Here is a 21,663-nt window from a genome sequence, read left to right as displayed (position 1 = left end):
AGTCAGAAAGACAGTTGTTGTCCATTCGTTTGATGTGTTTTGTCATTTGATTATGCCATTTGATTAGGGACTTTACGATTGAATTTTCCTCGGAGTTCAGTATTTTTGTGATTGTATGTTTATCACACAAGGTATGTTTCCACCATATGACGCACAAAAAAAACATTAACAGTAACTAAATTTTCCTCGGAGTTCAGTATTTTTGTGATTGTATGTTTATCACACAAGGAATGTTTCCACCATATGACGCACAAAAAAAAACATTAACAGTAACTAAATATCACATATTGTTAGAAATATATACTATTATAGTCTCTTTCATTAAATAATTTAAATTTGATTTATTTCCTTAATATTATATAATCTTTACAAATCATATTAGTAGATAAAATTGATGATAGCAGCATTCTACATTTAGAATTCCCTATCCTTATTGTATTAATATAAACATAAGGACATGTGATATGATTGTCAATGAGACAACTTTCTACCAGAGTTCAAATGAATTAGATGGAAGCAATTCAAGGCAATCGCACGGTCTTCGACATAAGAAAAACGCATACCTTATAGTAGGCTATAAAAATCCAAGATATGAAAAATGTGAAACAATTTAAACTAGAAAATTAACGGCATATTTTAAAGCAGTCAATTTACAAAACAAATATGAACAAACGAAAATAACTGAACTGCAGGCACATGTATAATGTTGCGGGGTTAAACAAAATTGCGAGCGTTCAACTCTTACCAAATCTGAGTCAGTGGTGTAACAGTACAACATACGAAAAATATCTGATAATCGATAGATATTGGCATATCTCGAAATATCGGTATGAGGAACAAAAGTAACTACATGTAACATAAAAACAATAGACATCAAGCACCGAAATAAGAGCAAGTATTAACATTAACTGAAAGTTAGTTGTTTGTTTTTATGTAGTGTTTTACAGTCTGTTGTTTGTTTTTCTTGGTTTTTGGTTTATTTTTAGCCATATGATTTTGTCGGTCTCTCTTTGACTTATGAGATTCGAGTCTCTCTTTTGTACCTTCCGCCTCTTTTTATGTGTTAATCTTATTATCTGTAAAGATAAAAGGAGCGTTGCCACATAAAAACAGGTTAATGTTTTCGTCAGAGTACTTCTGTTTGATTAATCTCTCAGTAGCACACGTCAAAAATTACTTTGGTTTTATTTATTAATTCTGTTTCATTCATCCGGAATTTAATAAGAAATTTATATAGCAGAAAATTATTCTCTTTATTATGCAGGACAAGTTCTATCAATAAGATAAAATAAATACATGATCAATGGATAAAAAGTTAATTAAGAGCCCAGCTCCTAAACGATCATTCTATTTATTTGTCATATAAAATTCTATACAAACAAATACAATCGCATCAGTTTATTGGTTGCTTCAAAATCACTCACATAATATAAATATAACACTCGAATCTTGGTTTTCTTTGACAACTATCCAATAACAACGAGTTCGGTTAACTTTAACATTGTTTGAATCGGATTTGCAACGATAACATACAACATTGTAATAATGGATGGAAAAAAACAGCTAATCAGTGAATGAAAACTTCTGTTTTATTAGAAGTGATAGATAATGAATATTTGAAGCGATAAGATAATGTTAACTAATTTGTTAAAATGGGAAATACTATTGTGAACTGTCCCTCTGTGTCAAATGGAGGGGGAGGAGGAGGTAGGGGAGGTCAACTCAGCACCTATTTAACACTTCATCAGATTCACCAAATTCAGGACACGTGGGATCTAATCAAAGATGACTTGGGAAAATTAGGTGTCATAGTTTTCATGAGGTAAAGTTCGTGATTTTAATCCATATATTATCAATGTTACCATATCTTAACTGCTTTAATATGCTTGTTCACAATTCCTTATATTTCAATTATATTTTCGGAACTATGTTGCTATAAAATTGCTATTTAAATATATCGTTTTAGACAGTAGTTATTTATTGTTCGATATCTTTTATATCATAGAGCATAACGATAAATACAGTATCAGCAAAAGGCTATTTGTAATTTTATTGTTTTCGCTGTCCAACGATTTTATTATCTCCGTTATGATCAGATGAGATAACCTGGCACAAGCGTACGGGGGCTGGCACGAGCGTACAGCGGCTATCACTATTGCTATCACTATTTAGACAAATCAAAGGCGAAACTGTAAAATCAAAATTATTAGGAAACAGTTACATTTTTAGAAGGAAAAATCCAGTGACAAATGTGTGCAGAAATCTACTTCAGAAAATCAGGAGCATATAATTACACTGCTATACTTCATGTTTCAAAGGCATACATTTTTTAAAGTTGTTTTCTTTTAGATAATTTACTTTAGACAATACACTCATATAACAATATCAAATCAAGCATTCATACTTGTGGATTGTATTTGTATTGTCTTATAGTAGAAGGTCACTGGGCTGCAATTTTATTAGTAAAGATTTTAAAAGCATTGAGCTATATTACTGATTAAAATGTTGCTGTTTAAATTATGTTTAATTACTTTTTGTCTGAATATAGACTCGCAAATTCCAACAGAATAGACATTAATTTATAAAAAAAACAATAAAGCTGTCAATGTTATGTGTCCATAAAAACGTTTGCAAATATTTCTGTTTTAAAGAACGAGTATTGAATTAAGCTAATGATTGCCGTTCGAAATCATTTCTAAATTTTTTTACTATAGACCATACAACGAGAAAAGATTCAAAAATAAGGTATGTGAGACTTTCATCTTTGTGAAATTGTGTGTACAGATATGTGTAAATTGTATTGGTATGTTTTAAACACAGAAAGAAAAATTTGTTATTCAAAGTTTTTGCTAGTGGTGACATTTTTTTTAATCTATTAAAAGTACGAAAAGAACAAAGATGGTTCCTTGAACAATATCCGAAGATTGAAACATAAGTCTAACTAACATTCTATAAGAAGCCTCTAAATAAAACTAATAGTGTTTGACAATAAAGATTGGTTTTTCATTAATAGAATAACGAATTAACATAAATCAAATAGAATAATAAATCAATGAGATGAATTAATAAAAAAGTACACAAATATTGTGGAGGTTGAACTATGGGAGATGAAATTTAAGATATCTCGTGTCTCAACACTTTAAATGAGGTCAAATTTATATATCATGTGTTAATACTTTTAAATGAGGTCATCCCAACTAGTCTTTGGTCAATAAATTATGTTTAATGCAACCTACACAATCGAATATATTGATGATATGTGTAGTACATTGCTAAAACATTATTTCCCTTCTTTTTAAATTGTCAGTTTCCTAAAATGTGGTGTTCCTTTGTAAGAAATATGAGATAAAACTATAATCATACTTTGCAAAAACAAAATAAGATCCAGTGATTTTATTAGCTGTTATACAAAGGTATATATGACACCGAGCTTTTTATGAAGTATAAGTAATAGATATATATATAAATATACTTGTTGATGGAATTTAAACAGATCGTAATCCTCCTTAATTTAATCTTATTTCATTGAATGATTATGTTCTTATACATGTTATATCATAGCTGTAATAAAAGAAATCAATCGCAGTCGTGAGGATAATATAGTTTTCGCTGACAGCAGAGTTTCTCATTCTTTTAACATAAAAAGTGAGAAATATAACAACAAAAAGCTTATTCCGGTTAACGAATCAATTATTGATTTCCGAAAATTCACAAGAAGTTAATCCAAATTATTCAGAGGAGCTATTTCAAGTATATTGACAAACTAACAACTACGGAAGTCTTTATCCACCTCGACTGGCTGTACAGTCCTCACACGGTTGGCTCAGTGCCTTAGAGCCTTAGAGCGTTTGATGAGAATTCAAATATGTTTTTGATGTCGAAAAGTTGATAAAGTAATAGGCCACAATTTTTGTTTCTTTACTATTTTGGTTTGATGTACGGCTCTTCGCTGTAGCTTTTTCAAGGCCAGGTAGACAGGTAGATAAGCCGACCCTGTTGACATAATACTGGTCAATGAGTCGTTGACTAAAATTATCACAGGAAGCTTGTTTATGACTGTAAAATCCCATACCCAACACCCAAATACAGAGTTCTTGGACTGCAAGTGGTAGTCGCTCCCCAGTCCAGAATGGTTTGTGGATATAGTTTCTCCTCAATGAATAAAGGGCAACAGTAGTAAACCGCTGTTAATACAGCCGTACTATAATAGGATTTGGTGTGTATGGTAGCGCGGACCTTTAAACTGAGTGTACAGCGTTGATATCGTTTCTGTCTTCCGTTTATGTTGTAGATCCACATAATTAGCAGAAACATATTGTAGTTTTTGGATAATGAGGAGTTGACCAAGTACGTCCGTTCAGCTGTATTTACTACGATATAACCTGATCTGAGGAACAAAAGAACTCTGACGGACTTCCAAAGTTAACACACATTTTGTTGATTTTTTTTTATTAAAATTTATTATGATTAATGCTTTTTTATTAACCTTAGAAAAATGAAAATCAGACCATAGGAATTTGTAGTTAGAGTAAGTCAACATTGCTGACAATTTCAGGTCAAAAACTTCTCTTTCAATTCTTACAACAATGGCAGACTGAATGTGTACATGAACATTGCTGACCATTCTGTAGTCAGCACCACGTCAATAAAATTTCTTATTCTAATTTAGTATTTTCTCGTATTTTGATTGGCCAATGACTCGTTGTTAAAAAAACCCATATACCCGGCGTTGCTGGCTATTACACCGGGAACGTCCACGCGCGTTAAAGTTTAGCAATTCAGAAAAAAAATATTGCCATAGAATTCTTCCATACCATATGCAGTGCATATTTGTAATTATCAATCATGTGCAACTTTCATAATATCAAAATAATAATAAATAGGGAATGTTTAGCACTAAAATAGGGCTTTCTTTGAGTGAGAAAAAACACACATTTTAAGGTTTCAGACCTTGGGAACATCATGTGGATTTTTCATGTGGATTTTTAGGATGTTTGTTTACTTATCTGTCGAAAAAACGAAGTATTTAGCATTCTACTCTTTGTAAAGCAAAATAAAATAAATAAAAAGCTAAAACTACAACATTTTAACCGTGTTTTTTTTTTCATTTCAAAGAAACTTCTAAACTGAAGCGGTTGTTTAGTATCCTTGCATTCGTCACATTGACTGGTAATTGAACGTTTAAAGAAATTATTATTCACGACTGGTTTGAATTAAACTAATTTAAACTCTGTTGTCATTGACTATATTTCAATGTAACAATCAGTTTCTAAACGCTCAAGACGTAATACTTAAAACTGTCAACGACATGAAGGAGTAAATGCATGTCCTTGAATGTCCTCCAACATTGGAAACTGAAGTCATTCTCTCTAAATTACCATGTTTTAGAAGTAGTAAAAACCAGTACAAAGTTAACATTTATGTGTGGTATAGGTACTTTATTATTCTGTTTTATAAATTGTAGTCAAATGGAGGATGACTATCTTCTTGTTTAGCTGTATTATAGTATCCATATCACTTAACATCATATTCTTAGTTCTAAAAAATATGTTCATGTGTTTAAAAATGTATAGTGTTATTCATTTATACCTTTTTTATTTAGTAAACCCATACATCCAATCACATAGTTCCGAAGTTGACCTCCTTCACCCAAGTTAGAGTACACACAACTGATGACCAGCTCAAGCAACCAATGTTGTTTATATTATGTTGCAGTCTGATACCATTTATGTGCCTATTTACTAAATCCGTATTACTGCATCTATTCTTGTCGTTAATGGGATTTTGGGATCAGAACTCATTTGGATGTACTACTGAAAGGAATGGAATGCAATAAAGCTTTTAGAGAATTTTCAGTATCTATTGGCATGGTCTTCCTTTTTGAGTTTTCGGAATAATTTCCACAAAAACTTTCAATTAACCAAAGCACAGGTGTGAGTTTTTTTCTAATTGTTGTGTGTCAAAGTTTAAAAAAAAAAAATGTTATTTGTTCATCAAACACAAAATATCAAAATGTCAAGTGTTCATTTGTTATACATTTTTGATGTCACGAATGTGTTTTTCAATTGATATCGCATGATACAGATTACTAAACTTAATTCTATATGACAAACTCTTATTAAATGCGTCCGTGTCAATCATATAAAAACTATACAAATATCATCTGAACCTGATTGGTCCGTTTGTAAGTGAAATCTCTGTCAATAGTATATTCTTGGGGCCTATCATCACACTATTTGTATAGGTATGTCTATCATATCTTCATTGATATCAGGAATCAGCAACATGAAGTGTTGATTAGACTTTGTATTGATTGCAGACACTAATATGTAAGGGAATTATTCCGTAATTATCTTAATAACGCAGTTTTAGATGAAGGACTACTGGTATCAATTCAAACAATGACATTCAAAATGTTCATCCGTGTTTATTATTAGATAAAATCATAATTTGCAAGTTGATCACGATTCTCTAGAAGACTGTCATATGACCTGAATCTAACCCTTCTATCAATTGACGTAGTGAGTTATTAAACAATTACTGTAATGAAAATACTTCTGGGAATGTCTGCTTTTATATTATTTCGTCCGGTATTACTAAATAACATATTTCTGTCAATGTTATGCAAAACAATGACGATGATTGGCCTACTCCCTCGTGGAGACGATTGATTTACTTTCTCCCTCATGGACACGAATGGTTGGCTCACTCTCTTAGGATTCATATTTAATAATGGAAGCTTAAATGCTTGTGTCACATAACCTTTATGCTGTTCTGATAATGTTGGCATGTATATATGTCGACGGAGGACATGCTTGTCCTACAGAGGTTTTAGATTTAAAAGTTCTGCATTCATGCAGTTCAAAATAAGTTTAGTCATATGGTTGTCACTGTTCTTTGAAGAAACAATAGATTTGGTGTTTATTACCCATGTAGATAATCCAAATAAGAAACGTAGGTTGGTTAATACTTTCTCTCGAACCCTCTAATAAAACTGTATGTTTTTATATTCGGAAACTGAAGATAGAACTAAATTTTATAAGTATTATCTCATGATCTGTGATGTTTTCTCTATTGAGGAATACAAACTTTCATTAGGATACAATGAAATTTCACAGAATGATAGTTGTATCTTATCTTATTAAGGGTTTGGGAGTTGGTTAGGGTTAAATGCCACCTTAAGCGAAAAAATCTGTATCATGGCGGCCAGTTAGTATTGATGAATGGAGCCAGAAAGGGCCGCTTTCATTCGACAGGAAAACTGAGTCGACCGATGATTATACCTAGAGGACAACCACCCGACTTTCAGGGAGGGTCTGAAATGATATCCTGGCATTTTTAGAACTAAAAATATTCTACCCAAAAAAAGAAATACAAAATGAAAATGCTGGCTAAGCAAAAGATGAAAATGAATATATTGTCTGCCTAAAAACTCCTCATTGCATTTCAACCATTCAGAGCAAAATACAGAAAACTGTCGTGTATACTGTTAAAAGTGCAAATAAAATTACGCGCTGCGAAGCCATTGAGAAAATAGTAGAATGTGTACCAGCAGATGCAAAATGACATGTCAATTCGCAAATAATCCTCCCGCCCCTTCTCTGAATCAAATGGTCATCCCCTTCTACCTATGTAAAGAGTCAAACAGAGAGGTAACATTATAGAGATATCGCACTGCATATCCATTTAATATCCAAGTTACAAATGCATACACTTTTATAAATGAGAAGAAGAAGAAAATGCATTTAGTTTAAACAAATTAATTTTTAGTGGATTGGATTTCGAAAAATGTAGGCTAATATCGCTACAAGGCAGCACTCGCCTCTGCAAAGTGGAAAGGGATTAATATAAGTATTGGTAATAACTTGTTTCCCAATCCATTATGAATTAATATGTTTAATCTTACATTGATTTGTACTGTATTCCTGTCATGTAATGGTGTCTTTTTGGTGTTATATTTAACATTGCTAAAAAGTGTGAGGTTTGGCTAGCCACAAAACCAGGTTCAACCCACCAAATTTTCTTAAAATGTCCTGTACCAAGTCAGGAAAATGGCAGTTGTTATCTTCTACATCGTTTCGTTTGTTTTTTGTTGTTTCGTTGTTTTCCTCTTACAGTACATGTGTTTTCATTGGTTTTAATTTGTAACCCGGATTTGTTTTTTTCTCAATCGATATATGACTTTCGAACAGCAGTATACCACTGTTGCCTTTATTTAGATTTTGATTTTGCCATTTGACAACGGACTTTTCGTTTTGAATTTTCCTCGGAGTTTGGTATTTTTGTTATTTTACTTTTCTAACTCATTTAAAAGTCATTAACGTATAAAAATCAGTTCTTTAAAATTTATACTAGGGTTTGGACTTTCAGTTACTTTAGACTTTATCACCATTGAAAAATTACTTTAGACTTTAACACCATTGAAAAGACGTAAATTGTCGAAATCCTCATCTGGTGTAGTTAATAAAGAACTTGAATATTTGTTGACATTTAGAGCTATAATAACCATTGAACACAATGTCATAGAATGTTATGAGAGCTTACATTAGAACAATTATTATTGAAATGATTTTAAGTGCTGCTCTTGATTTGTACCCTAAGTTTTCATCAAGTTACTCATATTCATAGATTTGGATTTTCTTCTATTACTTCAATGATGTCTATGACTCTTCTCGTAATAAAAAAACAAAAGTGATTACGTATCAAAGACGCTTAATGTATCTATGTTATTGATGTGTTTATTATGAGCCCAAAACAGACAAGGAAGACTTTCCAATATTCCTGGGAAAATTGCAAATTTCAACAAAAAACGATATTAACATAACTGTAGAAAATTATTTGGATAAGTAGATTTTGCATGCAAACTACTCGGAAAAAGGACGCTGAACTTTGAATCGTAAGTCTTCTTTCTTGTCAGATTATAGTCAGGATAAATGATTGTGTTATTATCTGTAATATTTATTTGGTGTCTATCATTCAATCTTTTCAGAAGTAAAATTGGCAATACACATGATAATGATCAGCAAGATAGTTGTTATGTCTTTATTAAATAATTGAATTATCACAAGGTTCTTTTACAAGATTTAAGCTTGTTTCCACTGATTAGAATACATACAAAAAGATTGTGTTTCCTACAAGTTACAATTGAAAAGAATACTATGTATGAGTATTTTCTTTTTCTTTTTCAAATCATTTTTAAATTAATACATTTCAATAGTGATCCAAATTAAGCCTTATCTATCTCTACACGTAGCTTGACTTTATCGTCCCAAGTCAAAATTTACCTACCTCCAGATCTATTAATTCTGCACGGCCATCGTCAAACTGGAATAGGAGGTATACTTGCAATACACATATATTTATTTGCCTCATATACCCTTTCAGGTTAACAATTAAATTTTAATAGCATCTTCAATGTGAAGTGTATAAAAATTCTTAAAAATATTTGAATAGCCTGACGTTAACTTTCAAATCAAAAGGCGTTTCAAGAGATGTAGGATATACTTCAGTGAGATGTAGCACTCTATAATCTAAACAATGAATCCAGTTAAGATCAAATCAGCTAACTATGTATTGATTGTTTGCATTTCCATACGGCCAATTGTAAATACGTCATCAGTATCCATTGTTGAAAAAAACAATGCACTAATTCGGTAAGATCTATAAATGGGACAATGGGATTGAAGAGCGAAGAAATTTTGGCGTCCACGAAGAAGACTGAAGTGACTGAAATCTTGTCAGAGAATAATCAGGAATTGCGAGTATTGTTAGATCGGTTCCTAGTTTTGTTTTGTTTTCATTTTGTTAGGGTTATTTGTCTGCCTAGTGTCTATCTGGAATATTATACGTTTTCCAACTGATTTTTATAGTTTAGTCGTATACGTAGATGATTCGCCACTGTGCCAGGTTTGTGATCCCTTTCTAACATATTTTCTCCATCATATTCTGTGTGTACCAATAACAATTCAACCAAGTAATGATGGCGTCTATTTAATCTTCAAAAGAGTGACATTAACCTTGCCATTTTTAATCTTTATTCCAATGGCTTCCTTTTCAGCAGAATCCTTCTATATATGAAATAATTTAATATGTATAGAGCTTTAGTCATTCTTATAGTTAGCTTGCGATTTGATTATCTTGTATAGTTACTTTGGAATTCAAATGCTCCAGAATATGATTTCTTTCTGGCTATTAAAAGAAGTTGTTTTAAGCGACGTTAATATGAAAAGACCTTTTGATATCTTATTTTTGTAATTACATTTTTTCATAAAGAATCAAAATGTAAAGCGAATCTGTATCAAAATATCAGTGTATAGTGATAGAATCGTTCAAAATAGAATTGTTTGAAGATTTGTATTATAACCACTCCGTAGGTTTATAGACACAATATATTTTCTTTTTTAATAGATATTAACGCATCTTCATGTTGAATTGGACATTTAATGTAAACGTTATTATAGACAAGGTTAATTGCTAGAAACATATGCTAACATTTCTAGCAAACCTATTTCACTTAACCTTAGTTCACTTTAAAACAAGAACCATAAAGGTTCAAATCTATTAGAGATGAGAACATTGTAATTTATATTCTGACAAATCCATTCAACATATTCATTAATCTAGACAATTATAAAAGTAGAAATATAGTTTGAATACTACAGACTAGATTCTTTGTTCAATGTTTACCCTGAGTTATTCTTAAAAGTGTGAGCTTTCACATCATTATTTGCAGGTACAAAAATCCTCGAGAGACCATTGGTAATTGGAAACCAAAATATGTCCATACTTATTCTTTTAGATGTCTTGTTTCAAATATTCTTGTGGATGTCGTACTTACACATCTAAAAAATTTTGCTTGAAACGATGGTCTTGTGTGTATATTTTATTATGGTCCTTGGTATAAAAATTCCATTGTCTCCTACGCTTTTAGCTCTGTTTGAAAATACCTAGCAAAAAGTTGGTGTATGACATTTGAAAAGTACATGCACTTGCAAACAATACAACACTGCAATGCAAACGAACAGGGGGAAATATAATCAAATAAATTAATATTTTGAAACGCTGCATTATAAAAATAAGAAGATGTGGTTTGATTGCCGATTAGACATCAGAACATTTTAGAAATGTTAAAAGTGCATACATTTGATTTCGTTTTCAACGAATTTCAAAGGACTTCAGTAGGTAATCTGTATACGTCTAACATAAAACCCACCTGATGCTTACTATCATGATGATGACACTATTACGTTTGTTTTAATTTTAGAGAGATAAGGAGATGAAATGCGAATGAGACATCTATCCACCAAAGGTCAAATGGCGTTGGCTTATATCAAATATGGTGATCGCTTTCATCAATGAGTAAAACTCATACTGCATAATAAGCTATAAAGGGCCTTGGCATGACGAAATGTAAAAACGATCATAAAAAGGAAACAAATGACCTAAATCATGACAAAACAAAAAATGTACTTACAAAAGACGCAAATTACCAAACTAAGAGTACTTGCAGCAACTGAAAGCATGTAAAATAACAATTGCAAATAATAAATAACTCGCGTTTTTTCACACAAAAATATCAATCAGTACACATCAAACAGATTGTGTGTAAACCCGTCATAAACAGTCTGAGAAAAGTATGACCTTGTGCAATTTCGAATAAATATAGATATATAATAAAGCATTGCCTTGTCTTTTCTTGTCTTGTCTTGTCTTGTCGTGTCTTGTCTTGTCCTGTCTTGTCTTCATATAATGTGTACAGGAATCTCATACGTTTTCATAATTGCAGAGTAATACATATTGAGTTAATATGATTACATTCATTAAAAACGAAATAAGTGCCGATAAATACAATATTCAAAGAGTTAAATTGACAACGTTAGGATCAATAAGTGCATATGAATCGTATCTAAATTAAATGTCTCAAAAAACAAAATAACCGTAAAAATTAGGTTATAATGTCTGAATTTTAGTAAGAATTGTACAGGAAGTGTCAAATTTCCAAAGCAAACCTTTTTACAAGTATATATAAAAATATATAGTTGTGGTCATGAGATACCTGACTTATTAATATACCTGATATAATTGATATCGACTGTTTACCCGTACATGTACAAAACCTTTTGTATTTTGCTGTAAATCAAATCAACAAAAGTACGATGCCGTAATACTTTGTCATTTGTAGTTGTTCTTTTTATTGATGTCTGAAGCAGATTACGCATATGATCTCTTTACAATTTGTCTTCGGTTTGTTTTTCTATGGTATATTTTCTGCGCTGCATATTACAGAAGCCATTAGTATTGAATGAAACACCTCTATATTACAAGTTATGTATTTCAAAAGATATAACTAATTTGGAAGATCTCGTCGAAGTGGGGTTTTTTTTCAATACAAAATAAAATCGTTTTTCCAAACCGCGAAGATTTCAGTAAATGTCTAAAGTAAATTAATTGACATTGTGATGTAGAAATTCCACTGGGATTGGTGTTAATCTTAAGAAAACACATTTTCTGCATTTTGTATTCCTTTCTAAAAAGTAAAACCAAAAATATGAATAGAATAATTTATTTTGTTTGTTTTTTCAACTGTTTAACCATTGTGTTTCCTGATGAGATAATTGTTGCCATTTACGATGAAAACCCCATGGGCATGTAAGTGAATGACAGTTCTGTAATAGGTCCGTAAAGTCAATTCTAGTTATGAAAAGATCCATTTTGTGCTTTTTAAAAGGTCGTTTATTTGTAAACATTTCAAACATTAGAGACGTTTAACTTAATTTTAATCATTTGTGTCGTACATTGTAAAAAGTATATCACTATTTTGAAAAAGTGTGTAATATTTTGCAAAATGTTGATATGAACAATTTACCAGATTAAAACGTTTACGAAAATATAAAAAGTTAACTATTTCACGGTTGGGAGTGGATTGCAGTCAGGATCCTACTTCGTCAAAATTATCTCCCCATTACGCCAGTTCATTTTCACAATCGTAAAAATGGAAGCCATTGTAGCGATGACGCGCTACCAATTTTGCTCTTGGAAACCGATAAATTTATCCACATTGCACCAATACGATCCTTATGTCAGTTATATTTTAAAAGACAAATGTATCAACTAGCTAATGAGCATCAGTTAATGATCTTGTCTGCATTGATTCAACTTAAAACTATTGTCTAATCGGTTGATAGGTGGAATTTTCGAAAAATCATAAACATTTAAAAAAAATCTAATTAAATATTTCGTGGAAGGGCAGACTAGATTTTTTTAGTGGTTGAAGACTATAAACCCTAGTTATCACACACAAAAAATTAGAATTTTTCGAAGATATGCATTTTCATCATCCAACTTGTAAGACTGTCGTCAAGTACTTTCAGTAAGAAAATAGCTATTCGAACACACCTTCCCTGTTTTTGTGACTCATTAGATAGGTATTTCACTTGACCCATATACTTCATCTTTTAGTACTGTTATTTTTTTGTGTTATAAAGTCAACCTGTAGCTTTAATATATAAAAATGATAGAATCTGAAGCGAGACGATGTATGAATTATTCTTACTTTGAACGATATCAAGACTAAATACTCAACTCAAACACGCCCTAACATAAAAAGGTGCACTCGATTTTCTCTTTTCGATACAATTGTTACCTATTTTTTGGAATTTTTTCTTCAGTCACATAATGGAAGGGCAGACACGAAAATTACTGAACTAATAGATTGATATCTTTTCCGTCCGTGGTAATTTTTTCAAAAAAATTGGAGGTTATGCATTTTTGTCATCCAACTTGAAAGATACCCATGTCGTCGACTTGATATCTAATTGTTCTGCTTAACTATGTACTAGATAAATTGAAAACTTATGCAAATGGTGTTTTTGAAATAAAACACCTCGTAATTGAGAAGAAAATTGCAGTTTTGTTTGTTTCTATTAACTTTTTAAAAATTTGTCACTATAGTAAACAATACAGTAAACATTTATCGCCTTCTCTAATAGAGAGCTTCGATTCTTTTGTTCTATTTCAACCTGGTTTCCGACTGGATTGAATCTAGTGAAATTATAAAATAAAAAAATCTATTATCTAAACCTATACATTTCTATGGAAGAATTTTTTTTTACAGTATACTGCATTTTGTATTTTGCATGATTTTGTAAAAGTTGAATTGCAGAGTTTGAGGGGCAAAATATTAATTTACAACACAAAGACAATCCATTAATACATGTTTTTTTATAGATAGATGAAATCATTTTTTAATTTATTTTTTGCCAAATATATCTAATCTACAGTAATGGGTCACATTTTGAGGTTCTCTGTGAGACAGATGTTCTATAATGGTCAACCAAACTCGTGATGGTGTCCAAATTTTCTTAAAGGGGTGTATTTCGGATTTATACCATTAAGAACACTTGGTGGATTGCCTTCCTTGTATCAGTAATCCAATCAAGGACATAATAATAGGAATCGTAAGCTCTTGAATATCGTATCAACTAGGAGACATATACTCCATATATTGCTGCTGGAATGTTACTTCATAGAAATAGAAAGTCCACAGTTGGGAACTCGAAATCATCTCTTTTGCCGGAAAGTTTGGTTCTCAACCGACACGCATTGTCTATTGTCATTTTGTATATGTAAGTCATGTTTAACCCCGCCGCATATTTGCGCCTGTAAAAGTCAGTAACCTCTGGCCTTTGTTAGTCTTGTACGATTTTTAATTTTAGTTTCTTTTATATATTTTGAAGTTTAGTATGACGTCAATTATCACTGAACTAGTACACATTTTGTTAAGGGGCCATCTGAAGCACGCCTCCGGGTGCGGGATTTTCTCTCTGCATTGAATACTCATTGGTTGCCTTCGGCTGTTATCTGCTCTTCGGTCGGATTGTTGTCTCTTTGATACATTCCCCATTTCCATTCTCAATTTTACTTATGATAATTATGTACACAAATTATATTGCAGACATGTTAAGATTTTATTTTAAGATGTTGCTTTTAAAATATTTTAGTCTTATGATTATATTTTATAATGGTTTTAAAATGCCATATTTTTTCATATAAATATAATATGTAATCTTCCTTCATTGTGATAGTATTTTGTACATGTTCATAAATGATTAAACACACATTAAGACATGCAACTGAAGACTCATAATGAATAAATTTACAGCTAGAATTATATAATATTGTATTAAATGCCTCGTTACCGATATTATAGTATTTAAGGAAATGCCATAATTCATTTAATAAAAAATGTTTCTTGTTAATTGCAGAAAGAAAATGTATTATCGTACCGAATCGTCATAACAAATTTCTCAACAAAATGCAACCAATTTCTTCATCTTCACGGGTTAACAATTGAATGGTTTTATATTCAATCCTCTCTGCTGGATGTTAATACAACATCTCTCGCTTTGGCGAGACTTTCAGATTAATAGTAGACATGGCAGTTTATAAAATTACATTGAATAAGTCATTTGAATTTTGAATGTATTTTTCATGTTGAATGTACTTTCATGTTCGCATAATATGGGTTATGTTCTTTTCATATAGTTTATGATGGTTTGTACTAAACCACTAACAGGGGGGATTGCGCTTGATTTTCATATATATAATGAAGACAGAATCTTCCAATCAGTTTAATTGAAGTCTGGAGCTGCCAGTAGTCCTTTGTTAATTTATGTTTTATTGTCATTTTGCTTATTTTCTTCTTCTTCTTCCTATTCTGATATCGGCTTCACACTTCTTTTCATCTGAATTTTACTGCGTGTTTGTTTATTCAACATTTGCTAGATATCTCACAAAATATGATTAACCCTGCTGTATTTTTTGCGCCTTTCCCAAGTCCGGAGCATCAAGCCTTTGTTAGTCTAATATGTTTTGTTGTATTTTTTAGTTCATGTTTTTGTTTCGGAGTTAAGTGTCATGTCCATTTTCACTGAAATAGTACACATTTATTTTTGTGTAGGGGCTAGCTGCGGCTCGGCTCCGGGTGCGGGAGTTTCTCTCTGTGCTGAAGGCCCATTGGTTATCTGTGGCTGTTTTCTGCTCTTTGGTCGGGTTGTTGTTTCGTTAACACATTCCCCATTTCCATACATAATTTTATTTCAATCATTTGTCTTTAATATAAAATTTTAAAAAAAAGAAGATGTGGTATGATTGGCAATGAGACAACTCTCCACAATAGACCAAAATGACACGGAAATTATGAAAAATAAAGTGCACTTCAAATTTGACTATACCCTGTGGTAGGCTTTACGTGATTTAAATTACTGAAATTCACATGGAATACAATGCCTTCAAAGCTCGAAAGTAAAATAACCTCATTTAACCATTTTGATTTCAGTTCTTATGTGTGCAATTTTTTTTTATTAAAGTGTACCATCTATTAAGCTAATCAGGCGATTCTTGCAAATCCGTAGTACATATTTTAAAATGAGAAGTATTCATTGCTTAGATGTAAATGTTTGATTTCAAATCATTACATGTTCACTGTCGGAAACTTGTGTAGACTTGATATAAATAAAACATTGGATCTACCACTGAGAAATTTCGCTTTCAATGAGATAAAACTAATTCAAACTTCTGTACATCTACTATGGTAAAGGTACCTTGTATGTTTTCGTTCTATTATTTTTCACTTGTTCCGTAGATTGACAGCGTTTGATTTGGTCAGATTTTATGGGCTTCTCCTTTTTGAATTTACTTGGAATTAAGTATTGTTGTTATACTTTTCAGAAACGTTCAAAAATGCGAAACGTTTGATCTTTTTTTCTTCTTCAAATTCGACGTCATTTCATTGTAAATACCAAAACCTTGTCCATGCTCAGACTATCTACAAAGGGCGATAAAACAGTACCCCATTGCTCTTAAGGTAAACATATCATCAATTTGTATCTGTAACTGTATTTAATGGTTACTCTCTAGTTTCTTAAACTGTTATATCACAATTCAAAGAATATCAAGAGTCTTCAAGATATTGTTATTACATCATAATATGTAAGAGAACATTAACACATATATACAGGGCTAAAGCATTTGTCGCCCTATTTCAACTTATATGAAAGATGCGTACAAAATATTTTGTTGAAATTTCTTCGATCACTCCAGTTCAGGTAAAATTTCTGATATCTTTGGCTTGGATTTAGAAACATCGTCTGACATAAAGGGATACTTTTTCAATCTATTTTGAAACACAACTAATATTCAGTCATCATAAAACATCTTACGTGAAATTTATTGTCTTTTCTCTTTTTGTAGATTTTTCGAAACTGAACCAGATGTTAAATCATTATTTCCAAAAATTGTGCGCATGAACAACGAAAATCAGTTGGAATGGGAAATAGACAAAGATATGTTACAAAAACACGCGATATCTGTGATGGAAGGACTAGGGGCAGCAGTAGAGAGTTTAGATGAATCAGATTTTTTAAATAATGTTATGGTGTCAATAGGACAAACACATGTTAAAAGGCACATCAAACCACAAATGTTGAAGGTGAGTCTACAGTATATATTAAATTAAATACATAAACAGCCTTTACGTGTTTAATATAAATCCAAAAGAGCGCATCGGACACACGAAATTTATAAAGCATTAGTATAAATATATAAATTATGGTGTATCCTACAGAGAACGTCTGTCCTTAAGTTGTTAAATGTTAAAACGTGTATAATAAAATTAAAATTTGACATGACGGCATGATAATTACTTTATCATCCTTCACGATAGACCAAACATAGCTTATCTGAAAGGTACACCAGATTCTACTTTCCACTATACACCATTTACTGTGTTACAACCTGTCATAAAGCCGACGAGGAATAAAACTACTCAACTAACGAAAACTATATTGTACTAGTATATAACCTAGTTGGTAGTGTGGTCTACAGCGCTGTACACAATGCAGGCAGTGTTGTTTTCGCGATGTCACAGAAGCAGGGGTTCGAATCCCAATAAAATTTAATATATATTGGTATTTTGGTTTGCATAATTGTGCATGTACTCATGTATGCTTGTAGCATCAGCTGTGCCTTGGGAAAATATAGTTATTTTGTGTGGCTGAAGTTTAAAAACATGTAATAGAACTGTATTTTAAAACTATCAAGTTTCATTATACCAACTGTTTAATGTTATTGTACAAATTAAATGTCTCATCTGGAGAATAATGTTCATTTGTATTAATTGGTTTAGAGAAGGAATAAGTTGTAACTCATCCAGAAGAATAACGATAATATCACAACGTAGCGAAATCAGCCTATCATCGACGAAATCGTTGAAATACATTTGTCAAAACTTCTAAAAGAATTATTAAACCAAAATAATTGTAAAGTATTGTCCACTAGACATGATGACAAACAATCCTACCTTGTATGTAAAGCATCATACAGTCACAGGTCAGTAACATGCAAAATGTGTTTAATTCAAACATAAACTACCTCGTACAGAAGATGCCATTATGGTAAAATACTGCGTGTGGCTTTTTCTATCTACTAATATTCATGTTAGAGTCCTATTTCAGGGATTTTTTCTCATAAAATATGTTTCGAGATGGAGACTCAATCCACTCAGAATGGGTTTTTTTTTTTGTTATAATTAAATAACATGTATCTTTGATTGAATTTCTTTAAGAGTAAGCAGAAAGATATTCTAGAATTAGAAAAATAGATGTTTCCTCTTTTTTTTTTTGTTAAAAAGATTTGTACCATCTTTTTCCTTTGAAAAAAATATTTCAGAATGACCAAGTTACAAGCAAGATACTGGAAATCACTCAATCGAATGTTTCTCCCGTCTTTCTATTCATATTAGAGCTAATCAATAAGTTATGCAATATTTCAATGAAAATGATATTGAATCATCACGAAAATCGAAAGTACAAAACTGCAGCTTTAACCATGTGAACTTGTTTGGTTTAAGCAAGGGCCGACATTGATATATAAAGTTACAGAAAAAAAATCATAGTATAAATATAAAACTTTAATTATCTGTAAAGTATGAAAATAGAGGCAATGCTAATGTCACTTTCGTAATATTTTTTTAGAAAAAACTGTGTCTTTCTGTCGCATTCTCCCAACAAGAGGGTTAGATTTCATTTACGACTCAATTCTTACCAGCTGCCTATGTTTAATTCTCAAACAAGAAATGAGACAACTATGTTTAGATTGGTTCAATAAAGGCAACAGTAGTATACCGCTGTTCAAAACTCATAAATCCAGGGACAAAAAACAAAATCGGGGTAACAAACTAAAACCGAGGGAAACGCATTAAATATAAGAGGAGAACAACGACATAACACCGAAACGTAACACACACAGAAACGGACAAAGCATCAGACAAAACACCACGAGAATAACAAATATAACAATAAAACCAAATACATGAATTTGGGATAGACAAGTACCGTGCCACGTGTGATCTCAAATGTCGCACTGTCCAGATGACACATTTCTGTTCCTTAGTCAACCTTTTGGCCTGAACCTCTATAGTAGTTAATTGATTTTATGTAAAACAGTGAAGTTACGGGTAACACAAATAAGGCAGCCTTCATGTGTTTTTGGACAGAAGGAATCGATCGATTAATCAACTGAACCCACCTTTTGCGAGTCAGGTAAAGGCAATACCAAGAAAAGACAAGACAAGATTGTATAATTTTTTTATTATTGTCTTGTCTTGTCTTGTGTATTTGTGAATGCAACTCATTGTGAGTTTCATGGACAACGTTCTTAACTATGGTAAAATGATTACATGTATCCATCCTCTGACACTGATTTTAATGATGAAGATTAAATGAAGGTAAACTTCGAATTCTTACTCTACAAAACAAATTGATTACAATAGTTGAGAAATAATCAAAAACTGTGATTGTGTTTAAATTTTAGAACACTTGATGACACTTCAAATGCTAGTTTAAAAATTCACCGAACACATGAAGCGGGAATAAAAAAATGCAAATTGTAAGATTCATAAATCTAATAAAACTGTAGCGGTTTCTGTGATATAGATAAAAGTTCTGTCTTATTAGATCGAAATAGCCCTAACGAATCATTTTTTTAGAATTATCAAAACAACAATTTAATTATGTAAGTATTCACAACTTAGTTATCGGTGTATTGAAATGAGATTTTAATTAGCTAATGTCTACATATGTATCTATAAGATGTTTGATCTCAAATACGTCAGACAATTTAATGTAAGTAGAGTGTTAATTGGTTACTTAAATATGTTTGTTACAAAAGAATGTAAGGATGCTTTTACCATACACTTATCATCTTCTTCCGTAAAATATTCCATCAGAGAATAACATGTGTCAAAACTTTTCAATGCTGTCAATGTTAATAAACATATGACCATGAGCTGTCTAACAGTATACAGCAGAAAATAAGTTTTTTATTGACTAGGTGAAAAATTAAGTTTGACGTTTGGTAAACGTCGAGGTCACATTTATTTATTAACAGTAAAATATCTTTTGGTATGACGATTTTTTTTTCTAATAATCTAGGGACGACAACACTTCACTCATTATTGTGTTTTGTGATGTCTATATTTTTTTTTATTACAAGTTATATTCAAACCGCGTTATATGACAATGCAATATCGCTTTCTAAGCACTTTACATGTTAAAACAATATACACAAATTCGTACATACACAAAACTGCAAAGTCAAAACTAAGTTTAAAAGCATATACAATAAAATTAAATATTAAAAAGACTTTAAAAAACTAGAAATGGATATATTTTTTCATTTTCCCTTTTTCAAAAACACTTTAGATATCTGACGATCCAATAACTGTCCGCTTTAGATATTTAACGATCCAATCACTGTCAGATTTGTCAACACATCAACTCATACTCTAATTTCCGAGATGTCTTCTAATCCGCATGGTTGTGATAGAGATCTATGCAATGTTTGCACAACCGGCACAATATCAATATTATTTGTATCAGTATCAATAGCTATATTTATTTTTAAAAATACACATAAGATCACATAAGACTCCAACCAAAATTATTTAAAATTTGTCTCATATTTAGAAAGACCCATATGTTCTTAGCCTACCTGCATTACAAGTATATTATTGTGTTCTCGTAAACAAAAACTCGTAAATAAACAAGTAAATCCATCAAAATGATTTTATAAGGATTATTGCACTGAAAATTCACTTTGAAGGTAATTATATAAACAAACATTATACTGCCAGAAAAATCCTGAAAAATCGAAAGTCTGTTTTTGTTCTTTTGAAAACATAAACCAAAGATGAAGAACTGACTCTTCCTCAACACTGCTCTATACCAAGATTACATAAGTGTTCTTTTAAGCAAAGCCGGGAAAATTTCTGGAACCTCTTACTAACTGTTAACATTTATTTTATGATCATTTCTGATTAAGGCAGCAGTAGTTTACCGATGTTCCAATCTAATAAATCGATTATGAATACAAATCAATGGAACGAACAAAAACGAAGGGAATCGCATGAACTCCAAAAGGAACTAGAAAGGGTGCGTTGATTGAATAAAAATATCATGCTATATATGTAAAAAAAAAAATGCGGTATGAGTGCCAATGGACATCTCAATCCAAATCACAATTAGTAAAAAAGTAAACCGTCAAAGAACTACCTTCAACTCGGAGCCTGGGCTCACACCGAACATCAAGCTATAAAAGGCTCTAAAA

At 31.4% G+C, this 21,663-nt stretch overlaps 1 protein-coding gene across 1 annotated transcript in view; it reads left to right on the top strand.

Annotated features, from left to right (window-relative positions):
- Positions 1–1,419: 1,419 nt before the first annotated feature.
- The window catches only part of LOC139514586 (neuroglobin-like), a 28,160-nt gene continuing 7,916 nt past the window's right edge, over positions 1,420–21,663 (top strand). The window contains exons 1-2 of the mRNA XM_071303987.1: positions 1,420–1,822; positions 17,251–17,488. Of these exons, the coding sequence (XP_071160088.1) occupies positions 1,653–1,822; positions 17,251–17,488 (408 nt within the window). The 5' untranslated portion in view covers positions 1,420–1,652. The remainder of the gene's footprint in view (positions 1,823–17,250; positions 17,489–21,663) is intronic.

Source organism: Mytilus edulis, chromosome 3, assembly GCF_963676685.1.
Source record: "Mytilus edulis chromosome 3, xbMytEdul2.2, whole genome shotgun sequence".
NCBI classification, from domain to species: domain Eukaryota; kingdom Metazoa; phylum Mollusca; class Bivalvia; order Mytilida; family Mytilidae; genus Mytilus; species Mytilus edulis.
This window is presented reverse-complemented; position numbering and strand designations above follow the sequence as displayed.